The 12,858-nt window shown below is 35.0% G+C and overlaps 2 protein-coding genes across 2 annotated transcripts; both read left to right on the top strand.

The window, feature by feature from the left end:
* Positions 1-4,532: 4,532 nt before the first annotated feature.
* On the top strand, positions 4,533-7,520 carry LOC123668456. The gene is made up of 3 exons (XM_045602189.1): positions 4,533-4,685; positions 5,424-6,618; positions 6,841-7,520. The coding sequence occupies exons 1-3, from the start codon at positions 4,533-4,535 to the stop codon at positions 7,518-7,520; spliced, it is 2,028 nt and encodes a 675-aa protein (XP_045458145.1).
* A 9-nt stretch (positions 7,521-7,529) lies between these two features.
* Positions 7,530-11,822, top strand: LOC123668452. The gene is made up of 2 exons (XM_045602185.1): positions 7,530-10,455; positions 11,698-11,822. Exons 1-2 carry the CDS (start codon positions 7,530-7,532, stop codon positions 11,820-11,822), a joined length of 3,051 nt encoding a protein of 1,016 aa, XP_045458141.1.
* Positions 11,823-12,858: the final 1,036 nt, after the last annotated feature.

Here is a 12,858-nt window from a genome sequence, read left to right as displayed (position 1 = left end):
CATTGGGTAATCTTCAGTCTCATCCTAAAGTCTCAAAATTTTTTCCTGTGAACTACAGTAAACGTTTATGCCGTTGCTATGTGGTATACTTTAATATTATATGGGATAGCATTAAAAATGTTCAGGATGAAATTGATATTCAGAAATATTCATAATATAAAATAAAACCTTTACAATGAACACTTTACCATAAATGATTGACATTTGCAATATTTTGTAAACATTTTTTTTTGTGCGCTCAACATTAAAAAAAAAGAAGAAAAAAAAACAATTAATAACAAAATACAAATAAATAACAAATCGCTTTACTGTAATATTATTTAACAAGTTATAATTCGTGAAATTTTAAAATATAGTTAAAGAACATGGCCTATTTTATCGCTCATGCTGTTCATTCACTTATACTCATTCACTTCTAAAAATATTATGACCACATCCCTATTTGCCTTATAAAAAAAGATATTGAAATGTCATATTCGAAAATATTAGTTATCTGTACTCTCGGAATTCGTATTTTGTAGTTTTTATGTGTTTAAAATGATAAATTGATATTTGTTTTTAGTGAAATAAATAGTAAATGGAGTTTTACAAATGTCCGTAAGCTAATATTTTGTGAAAGTGAGTGATAAATGCGGAAAAAACGTGAATTACGATTGACAGCGGTTTGTTTACCAATTAGGACAATTCCAAAAAAACAAGATATAAGATGTATGATTTTGTGCTTTGTTTATCAAAACATATTAGTCAAGTGTGTAGGCGCTGCGGATGTGACAGCGCAGATTTTTTCATGAGCACCGCTTATGTAACTGACCGTTAACACTTCATTCTAAAAAAAAATATCTAATTTTGGAAACACGCCTCTAAGGCTCGAGTCAAACATGATCTCGGTCAATGTTACTGAGCTCGGATGTCTAATAATCCGTGTGTTGACGCTTTAACCTCATTCGGTTCTGATCTAAAAGTACAAATAAATTTGTAATAAAAGAAACAAAATATATTTTAATTTCTGAGATTAAAACACTTTCATGATGTGATATTTCAGTCTACGTTGTATAGGATAGTAGTTTAAAATAGAAAAGCGATTATTTTCTATTTGTGTGGGTTGTCGGCCACAGATGACTTGCTGAAATTCATTTCATTTCAATACTTATACTTAAGAAAACATTGAAGAAGTTAATAAAATATATCAAATTATATAGTTATACGACGATTCTCTATGGTTAAGTATATTACTAGCTGTGCCCGCGACTTCGTCCGCGCGGAATTCACAAAAAAGTTATTGTTCTGTTCACAGTTATAAAATAAAAAAAAAAACTAAACTAAACGTAGCCTAAGCTACTCCTTATTATATCAGCTATCTGTCAGTGAAAGTCCTATTATATTAAGAACTATTATGTATATTTCCAAGTGCAGATATACATGATTTTTTTTTTTTCGAATTGAAGAGTGCTGTTGGCCCTAGCGGCCTTTACAGCGTCACCGGTGAGAGGGGCCGGGCACTTAGGCAAGCCGGCCGCGAAGGAAGAATGGGAGCCCTCTGGGAGGGCTCGGGGGGGAAAAACGCCCGCCCTAAGGGTGTCTCCTAGCGAGATCGCACCTCGGCTTAGAGCGTCGTCGGAGTGGAGGAGGCGCTATGCGGAGTGCTGAGACGGCTTACGGACGGTCAGCTACGCGCCTAGGCGCGTGCGAGCCGTCAGAACGCGGGGACCTCGCCCTCGCCGGCGGGGGCGGTGTGTGTGTGTCTTGTGTGTGGTGGTGTATATGGCATTAAGCACCTTGACCCTATCGTCAGGGTCGGTTAAGACGTGCATGGGACGCCTTTGTACGGTCTGTAAGTTACCTCTACCTACGTATTTACAAGCCTCTGCTACAAGAGGATTTGGGTGACTGCGCGCTCTCTCAAAATACGCTGTAACGAGTATTTTGAGGTGCTTCGCGATTTGTAGGAGATATTTGTGCGTACTTATGCAAATTTAAAAATGGCCTACAAATAGTTATGGTAGCAATTTACATTTCTCCGAATCCAAAATTGGACGAGGTAGAGCATTTTATTCATCGCACTTTACTGGAGTACACTGAAGAAGGGTCGAAAATACTTGGTACAAATGGTAATAAATTTCCACTTATCTTGGCTGGCGATTTCAACATTAACTTCGCTGATAAAAAATCAGAGCGGTTGACAACTTTTCTATCAGAAACATTGAATTTGAAAATGAATAATGATCCACAAGAGTCCACAACAAAATATGGGACCACCATTGACGCGGTATTTTCTAGGTATTTAGAGGATATTAAGTCGCAAACTTATGTTTCTTATTTCAGTTATTATAAACCTATTGTTTCAATGATAAATATTCCTGAATAACCAACAGCTACTGTAAGATAATAAAACCCACATGTATTGTAAAATAATAAAAATATTTTAAACAATATTAACTTTTTATTTATTTAATAAAAGAAAAAATTTGTTTTCTTATCGGTCACCACGTTCAAAAAGTGTAACTTGAATTAATATCAAAGAAAAAGAAATATTGCATTAAAAAAAAAAATAATTATAATTGCAAAGTTGATACAAAATGCTATGCAATAGCTTTACCGCGGCAGTCCCCGAGTTTTATGTATGTTACTTCAGAACTTTTGACTGGGTGGAGCGATTTCGACAAATTTTCTTTTGATTGAAAGGTAGTGTGTGTCATTTGGTCCCATTTAAATTTATTTGAGATCTAACTACTACTTTTCGAGTTATAGCTAAAAATGCGTTTTTACTTGACGCTTTAATCGTCGACCTACGTTGTATTATACCACACAACTTTTTACTGGATGTACCGATTTTAATAATTCTTTTTTTGTTGGAAAGGGGATATCCCTGGTTTGGTACCATGATAAGGATCTGATGATGGGATCCCAGAGAAATCGAGGGAAACTCTAGAAAATCCGCAATAACTTTTTACTGGGTGTACCGATTTTGATAATTTTTAATTTAATCGAAAGCTGATGTTTATCACGTGGTTACATATAAATTTTATCGAGATCTGATAACTAATTTTTGAGTAATCTTGATAACGCGTAGTTACTTGACTATTTTTTCGTCGATCTATCGATGTCGATCGTTTGCGAGCAAACACAATTATGTGTCTCGAGAAGCAGAGAAGACAGAATATGGGAGTAGCGGTCATTTAATGAGTCAATCTTTTCGCCAATCCTTGTTCCCGTAATCCTCGTGTATTTTTCATATAAGTTATTAAGAGTGTATGCTCCCTCAAATTGCTTATTTTCCACTCGGCACGATGTCCATATCTTCCAAACTACTGAATATTTAAGTTTGAAATTTATGTATGGTGGAGTTCAGGACATAAACTATCTTACATATGTTTCGATAACACGATTCCATAAAATTTTCTCGATACAAAAAAATCGCAAAGTTACCTTTATTTTTGTATTAAAACCTTAATATCTCAGTAAATATAGAAGTTATGGACTTGAAATTAAGCATGGTTATTGAAATAAGTATGAAGAACATTCTATATGTTGCGTTTTTAAATAAATAACTATTGGTAATGTTTGTGGGGAGAAAATACATATAATTCGCGCGATGAACAAACAAGCGCTCTCAATTCTCTTGTGTTTTTAGTACGGATGAAATCTGAATTCGAGCTGAGGTAGTGTAGCCCCTTAACAACAAAAATTACCTTAAAACATACCTGAAAATAAAGAAACGACAATAAAAGTTTACTCTTCCCTCCATCACAGTTATTATTATATTATTCTTTATTTTTCTAAACTATTTTATTTTTGATTTTGAAATAGTTAAATTATAATTTTCATAAGCGTCTAATTTGACATTTCTATCTGTTTTAAAAACTTAAGGGCATAGATAACATAGAATTTAAGGAAATACCACTGTATTTCTTTACATATATAATGTTACTAAGATCAGAATTAGCCTTCAACTTTCGCTCAAGATAATTAACTATTGTAAATCCCTTGTAGCTCTTTGAAACAAATCACCAAGAACAGACGGGCTTTGTCTATGTGGTATACGGATGCAAAAACGTCCGTCCGCAAAACGTGACATATTCTGAATAAAATGTTCCTTCCACCTCTATTTTTCCGGTGAATATTTTTTAGTATTTGTTGTTATAGCGGCAACAGAAATACATCATCTGTGAACAATCAACTGTCTTATTATCACGGTTCATGAGATACAGCCCGGTGAGAAGGCCCCATTTTACCATTTGTGTACGAACTACAACTTAAGTTCTGAGGTTTTAATAGATGGCGTTATTGGTATTTTTAGTCGCGCTTACATTGTTATAGCTTGAAGTTAATGTTAGTTCTAAGATTTATTAATAGATGGCGATGTCTGTCTTTTACATCGCGCTTACATTATGCCATATGTAACAAGTCTTATTAAATTTGATGGAATGTAAAATTTGTATACCCTTAAATTATACCGTTGGTGCACAAGGTTTTTTTTATTTACAACCCTTGTTGCATCCCTCGTTTTGATCTGTCAACACCGGGTGTTATACATGGTCTTCGAGCTGGATACGTGGGAACCCTCAGCCCCGTTCTGGAAAGTCGTGCTAGCGGTGACGCAATTTTGGAGGATTAGGGTGAAGGTAACATCCTGGAAGAGGAGCAGCTCAGCTTCAGGAGTGGAAGCTACTGTAGCAGGGGTCCAAGTTTGGTGGTGAATCCGGCTTTGGACTTCAAGACAGAGCTGGTGAGGAGCAACTGTCAGGATCCAGGATCAGTCTGATGCCAGGCAGAAGGTTGACGTCACAAGTGAGTGAGCGAGATAACAAAACAGTGAGTGTTTGAACAGTTTTTAATTTTAATAAAAGTTAAAGGAATTTGAACCTTATATATTAAAGAAACTTAACTTAGACGTTTAACAATAGTGCAGTGACTTAAGAAATTTTGAAGATATTTCGGACTTAGAATAATTTAGTAATAATTAGTTTTAACTTAGTTAGATTTTAAGGTAAATTGTACGGTACGGGGAACCTATGCCCAATTTTTGTCAGAGTTGCTAAGTTTTAAACACTTAGAAAAATTTTCATTAAATATAACTTAGAAAAATTTAGCAAATTTTAAAAATCTTTTGTTGTTTACTTAATGTAAAAGTGTAATTACATTAATTATATTGTAGTTTGTCCTATCTTTACTTTGCTATTTTTTGTAATAACACATATACTTTTTCTTTACTGAATTAATCAATTTATCTTTTAGTCAAAGTAATTAGTTTGAATTTTGTTTAGTTTTAACCGACTTCCAAGAAAGGAGGAGTTGCTCAATCCGTGTGTATTTTTTTATTGTTGTATAGTTTAAAGTTCATTATGGAGTCTGAAATAAATTTACAGCTTGATTATTACGAAAAAATGGTAAAAGCCAGGAATAATTTTAAAAAATCGCCAAAGGAGCGTCTGACACAAGCGTACTGTCAAACTAGATTAGAGTCTTTGGAGATGTTATGGTCCGATTTTTCTAAAACTCACAAATCTTTAGTAAAAACTTATGGGTCTAAATTAAGAGAGCAAGATTATTATAAAAAAGATTTTTATGAACAAACAGAAGAATTGTTTATTGAGTATAAAACTGAAATTAAACAAAAACTTAATTCAGTGCCTAGTAATTTGGATCAAACTTATAATGTTAATAAATCTGAAAGGTTAAATACAGAATCATTTAAATTGCCAAAGATTGTTATTCCTAACTTTTCGGGAAAATATACGGAGTGGATCACATTTAGGGACTTATTCTTATCATTGATTCATAATAATTCTAGATTAGACAAAGTACAAAAAATGCATTATTTGAAAAGTTCCTTAATTGGTGAAGCAGAACAGTTACTTCGACAAATTCCAATATCTGAGGCTAATTATGATAGGTGTTGGGAACAATTAAAATCAAGGTATGATAACAAAAGATATCTGTCACATTTTATACTTAAAAGATTGTTGAGTCAGAGAAATTTAACTGTAGAGTCATCAAGTAATTTAAAGGAATTAATTGATACAACAAATGATTGCTTAAGTGGTTTACAAAATCTTGGAATAAACGTTAGTAGTTGGGATATTATTATTATACACATTATTTGCTTAAAGCTTGATCCAGAATCTAGAAAACAGTGGGAATTTAATATTACTAGTAACACTCAATCTGAAGATCTGCCGACCTTAGATCAGTTTAAGGAGTTTTTAACTAATAGATATAGGGCACTTGAATTTTTGGATACTAAAGTTGTATCAAATAAGTACCAGTCAAATACTAATAAAAATAGTAATGTTGTTCAATTTAAGAGTCTTCATGTAACCAAGTATCAATGTGTATTTTGTTCTGATAATCACAAATTGAGTTCTTGTAAAAAATTTGTAAATCGAACTGTTGACCAACGTCGCGATTTCGTAAAAATTAATAATTTGTGCTACAATTGTTTAGGAGCAAATCATGGGGTGAAAACGTGTACATCGAGTAAATGTAACTTATGTCATCGGCGTCATCATTCACTTCTTCATCCAAAAGGTGTTGATATCGGGAAATCTAGTGTTGTGCAGGTTGAATCTGAGGTAGCGCAAGGTTCATTTCAGGGATCAGGGCTTAATAAGGAGACAGGTAAGGCTGAAAATTCTTCGGCTTTTGTGGCTTGTAATTTTTCGGCAGGGAAAAAGAAACAAGTATTGTTAGCAACGGCGCTAGTCAATGCTGTGTCGAAAAATGGACAAAATCATGTATTGAGAGTTTTATAGGATCAGGGCTCTCAGGGTAATTTTGTGACTGAAGCTACAGTCAATGATTTAAAATTAAGACGGACACCTATTCGAGGTCATATTACAGGAGTAGGGGGAGATAGGGAGATAATGTCCAAAGCAGTAGTTACTTTGAATATTAAATCTAGGTTTGATTCCAATTCAGTATTCACAGTGCAAGCTTATGTTCTGAAATCCATTACATCTTTTCTTCCGGGGAGGAAAGTAGATAAATTGGAGTTTCCAGAATTTGAAGGAATCGAATTGGCGGATCCTGAATACAATCGGCCTAATAGAATAGATGTGTTATTAGGTGCAGAATTTTATAGTCAGATTATCCAAGAAGGTATACGCAAAGAGCCCAGCGGTTCAATAGTAGCTCAATCTACGAGCTTAGGTTGGATTTTGTCAGGGGCTTTGCAGTCATCAGACATTTATACAGGTGTAGTGGCATTACATTGTCAACTGCAAGAGGGAGATGAAATTTTAAAGAGGTTTTGGGAAATAGAAAATGGAATAGGCCTAACGAAAGAAGAAAGCTATACAGAGGAGGAGAAAAAATGTGAAAAATATTTCATTGAAACTACAAGTAGGGATGAAACTGGAAGATACGTAGTAAAATTACCTTTTAAAACAGATAATCCTATGTGTATAAAGGGAGAATCTAGATCAATAGCAGAGAAAATACTGAAAGGGTTAATGAGAAGATTTGAAAAGGATAAACAGCTACAAGCTAATTATAAAGCAGTGATGGATGAGTATTTATAGATGAACCATATGATTGAAATTGAAAAAACGGACAGTAAAAGGGAAAGTTCACTCTATTTAGCTCATCATCCGGTTATTCGTGAAGATAAGAAAACGACAAAACTGAGAATTGTTTTCAATGCTTCTCAAGCAGGCACTAATGGAGTGGCACTAAACGATGAACTTCTTGTTGGACCTTCAATACAACCAGATTTGCGACATTTAGTTATACAATGGAGGTTGTCTAGAATTTGTTTGACTGCAGACATTATTAAAATGTATCGTCAAATTAAGGTTCATGAGGAAGATACCGACTTCCAAAGGTTATTATGGATTGATGCTGAAAGCCAAGAAGTCAAAGACTATAAGCTTCTTCGAGTCACATTTGGCACAGCATCGGCTCCATTTTTGGCTGTACGGACTCTCCAGCAAATAGCAATAGACGAAGGTCATAAGTATTCGTTGGCTGCTGAAAAGGTTCGTTCAAATTTCTATATGGACGATTTGATGTGTGGATGTGAAACAGTAACTGAAGGAATAGAAATTTATAAGCAGATGAAAGGATTGCTAAAAGAAGGTGGATTTGAATTGCAGAAGTGGGCAAGTAACAATGAAGAACTGATGGAAATTATAAGAAAGGGCGAGAAAGATAATGATGAACTAAGGCAAGAAACGAAAGAAGAGAAGAATATTAAAATGGATGAAGTCATAAAGATTCTTGGGCTAACATGGGAAAGAAGTACTGATAATTTTAGATACAAAGTAAATCTTTTAGAACAACAGTCACCTATTACTAAAAGGAAAATTGTCGCTGATATATCACGTTTGTTCGATCCACTTGGTTGGATAGCACCGTGTATCATAGTTGCAAAAATTATGATACAGAGGCTCTGGGTTGCAGGTATTGCCTGGGATGATGAAGCACCTGAAGAACTACTTAAAGAGTGGTGTCAGTTTCGAGAAGAACTTTGTAAACTGCATGATTTTCGGATACCGAGATGGCTAAGAACTAGTTTAGGTGATGTCCAAACAGAATTACATGGGTTTTGTGATGCCTCTAAAATGGCATACGCAGCAGTTGTCTATATAAGAAGGGTTGATTCTGATGGTAATGTGCATGTGGCTTTAGTTGCAGCGAAATCTAAAGTAGCGCCCATAAAACAAGTTTCGATTCCGAGGTTAGAGCTTTGTGGTGCTGTTGAATTGACACGGTTGATGTTAGATGTGGCCAAAGTCATGAAGATAGAAGTTAGTAAGCTGCATGCATGGACCGACTCTACTATCGTGTTGGCGTGGTTGAACAGCTTGCCTAATCGATGGAAGGTATTTGTAGCCAATAGGGTTTCAGAAATATTAACTTCCCTGAACCCGAGTCAATGGTCACATGTCAGCACTGATAACAACCCTGCGGATTGCGCATCACGGGGAATAACCCCTTCAGAATTAATCGGTAAGGATCTGTGGTTGAATGGTCCAAGCTTTCTATTAGATAAAAACATTAAATATGAAAAACCAGTAGGAATAAAGACAAATTTAGAAGCTATCAATGTTCATTTTATAAAGGAAGAGGAAGAAATTTGGGACAGATTCTCGTCTTTAAAAAGAATGATTAGAGTGGTAGCGTACTGTAGGCGGTTCTTACAAATGAAAAAACCTAAAATAGAAAGATACAGAGGTTATTTGAAAACTGAAGAGTTAAAAAATGCACTAGAAGTATGTATTCGTAAGGATCAAAGGAAATATTTCGGCGAAGAGATAAAAAGCATAAAAAGAGGCGAAAATATTAGAAAGAACAGTATGTTAAAATTTTTAAATCCTATGTTAGATGAAATGAAAATATTGAGAGTTGGAGGAAGATTAGATAGTTCGGATTTGGAACAGTATAGGAAACATCCTATAGTGATGGCTAATAAATCAAAATTGAGTCAATCGATTATTGCTGATGCACATACACAAACTTTACATGGAGGTCCGCAACTGACCATAAACTACATTCTAAACAAATATTTTATATTAGGAGTCAAAAGGTTAGTAAAGGCTTATGTAAGAAAATGTGTGGTTTGTGTTAAGAACATCGGACACACTCAAAACCAATTAATGGGCCAGTTGCCCTCTGTAAGAGTTACCCCTGCACGTCCATTTTTACGTAGTGGAGTTGATTTCGCAGGTCCTATACAAATGCGCACAGCAAGAGGTCGTGGACATAAGTCGTACAAAGGGTACATTTGTTTGTTTGTTTGCATGTGTACAAAGGCTGTGCACCTTGAGGCAGTAAGTGATCTTACAGCACAAGGATTTCTTCAGGCATTTAAGCGATTCGTGGCCAGAAGAGGGCGCTGTGAAGACGTTTGGAGCGACAACGGGACAAATTTTGTTGGGGCTTCAGCGGAGATCAAGAAATTATTTTTTCATGAAAAGGCAGGTATGCTGCCCGAGATCGCAGAGATGTTGGCAAATAATAATACAACTTGGCATTTTATACCGCCACATGCTCCCAATTTTGGTGGTTTATGGGAAGCTGCAATCAAATCAGCTAAAATGCATCTGAAACGCGTTATCAGCACCTCTACTTTAACTTATGAGGAAATGTCAACGGTTTTGGCACAGATAGAAGCATGCCTTAACTCAAGACCCCTATCGAGATTAGATACAGACCAGGGAAATGTGGATATCTTAACACCGGGACATTTTTTAGTAGGTGAACCTCTAATTAATGCTCCAGATCATAATTATGAGACATCCAATATAAGCTCTCTTAGGCGATGGCAGTATACTCAACGTATGAGTCAAGAATTTTGGCGCAAATGGTCTAGGGAATATTTGAACCAGTTTTTTCATAGGTACCGATGGTCAACCCAAACAACACAGCCTAAAATCGGGGATATTGTTTTAATTAAGGAAGACGGTCTCCCCCCATGTGGTTGGCTCTATGGTCAAATAGTCAAAGAACATCCAGGTCAGGACGGAATCTCGAGGGTGGTCACAGTTCGATGCAAACATTCACAGATTAAGCGTCCCGTTAATAAATTATGTATTTTACCCATAACTGACTGAAATGTAATGACATATATATTTTTCTTTATTTACATATTTACACTTTATAAAACTTACTACTAAACTACTATTTTCTTTATGGTTTTACTTCTGAAAGTTGTTTATTATAAATTATCGTAAATTAACTATTTTATGTCATAGTGTTAGTACTTTACTTTTTTATTTTAAGGACAAAATGCAGTTTGTCCTTGGCGGGCGGTAAATGTACGAACTACAACTTAAGTTCTGAGGTTTTAATAGATGGCGTTATTGGTATTTTTAGTCGCGCTTACATTGTTATAGCTTGAAGTTAATGTTAGTTCTAAGATTTATTAATAGATGGCGATGTCTGTCTTTTACATCGCGCTTACATTATGCCATATGTAACAAGTCTTATTAAATTTGATGGAATGTAAAATTTGTATACCCTTAAATTATACCGTTGGTGCACAAGGTTTTTTTTATTTACAACCCTTGTTGCATCCCTCGTTTTGATCTGTCAACACCGGGTGTTATACAATTTGAGTATGGAACCCTAAAAAAATTATTCTTTCCGCCTTCGATTTTTACTAAGCAATTCTTAATATGGTATGAGTTTGCTAAAAAAATATTAGTGTAAGTTGTTAGAGGAAGGGTCTTTTCTAATCGCGATGAGATATAACAAAGGGAAGATTTTTTATGTGTATTCAAATTAATTAACTACGGTAACAAGTTTGAAAATTTAGCGTATCTGTTTTGATCTACACTTACTATATGCTTCTTTGCCTCCTTTTTTAGAGGCCGTTGCCTTGGCTAAAATACAGGTAATATCGACTGTCCCTTTGTACAGTATCGAAGCTGAAATTTTTCTATTTTTTTATTGCATGAAAAAACTACTTTTTATGTATATTTTCAAAGAAAAAAAAAGAAGAAAATGCTATAAAATACACATAAAGTCACATTTTTCATGAGCTTATACTCAATATCAATACTTAACAAATCGTTCAGCGTAAAAAATGTAAAGTGCCTTATTTCAATTTCGATATTATACGTAGGGACAGTCGCTATATCGCTTAGCTACCATAAGAACAGACAGCAATGTCTACAGAGGCGGCTCGTGACATATTGTGATGGGATCAAAAAATAAGCAAAAAACTAGAGCTAAACATTCATTTTATTTGTATAGAAAATCCATTCCGTCCATACAGGTTCACCACCACTGCAGCCAGCTCCGAACATCAGATACGAAAAACAAAATGCGGCGCGGACACGGCGCGTAGCACGCCTTGCACGCCCGAACCTGCGGCATAGCAAATTTGCGCGTGAGCGGAGCTCCAGATTAGGCAAATTTTTCAGAGGAAATCTTTTATTTCACACGCCGGCCTGTCTCTTTTGCACTCGTCGATTACAGTGATGAGAGTCGTACTAAACTTCGTTTTATTAGAAACGCAATCACTGGCGCTCCACTCGTTACACTTACAAGTTAATGCCAAATGTGCGTATTATAAATAGACTATTTTATGGGCATAGTAGAATAGAAATAATAATGTAATCTATATTAAGATGTGTGTATATGTTAGAATGTAATACAAATAAATATAGATTTAAGAATATCTATATAACTTTCGTTTGGGTACTGCACCAGCGCTCTTTAGGACGAGCCGGTTCTGAATGTCTGTAAAGTAAAGATTTTGCATTGAGGTATGGCACAGCAGGAAATATCCTGCTCAAAATCGGGAGCAGCAATACTGGGATAGTACCTCGACCTTACAGAAGATCACAGATAAATAATAGTCCTCTCAAGTAGATACCCCTGGCAAGTCTAGTAGCCAGAGCTACTGGGGAGGGTCAGGGGTAGGGTCACTTGTGATGATTCTGGTGCGGCAGACGTCTACTATTACTACTACTACTACTACTACTATTTGTGGAAATTGTCGTAAGCTTTGTGTAGTGTTTTGAAATAAGCTTGTAATTTAATAGTCGATGAATAATTGCTTATTATAGGTTGATGATTCTTTATTACTTACTTCTAATATTATATATTGATCTAAAATTAATTTTCACAATATAGTATAACTAGCCGACCCGTGCCCACTTCGTTGGGCGTTAATTATTATTATATTAAGCAAATAACATACTTTAAAGAACAAATTTTATAGCACTTAAATAAATTATATGTTGCTCCACCGCCATCTATGAAAAATCGAGAAAACGTCGTCGATAGACTAAAATAAGACTAAATTAATGCCGTCGAAAGACTAATAAATTGTTTTCTAATAGCGATTGATGGCGCTAGTTTATTTACCATTTTGATATTATATTTTAATCTTTTTCTTATTTACTGAAT

The sequence above is a fragment of the Melitaea cinxia genome, chromosome Z, assembly GCF_905220565.1.
Source record: "Melitaea cinxia chromosome Z, ilMelCinx1.1, whole genome shotgun sequence".
NCBI lineage: Eukaryota > Metazoa > Arthropoda > Insecta > Lepidoptera > Nymphalidae > Melitaea > Melitaea cinxia.
This window is presented reverse-complemented; position numbering and strand designations above follow the sequence as displayed.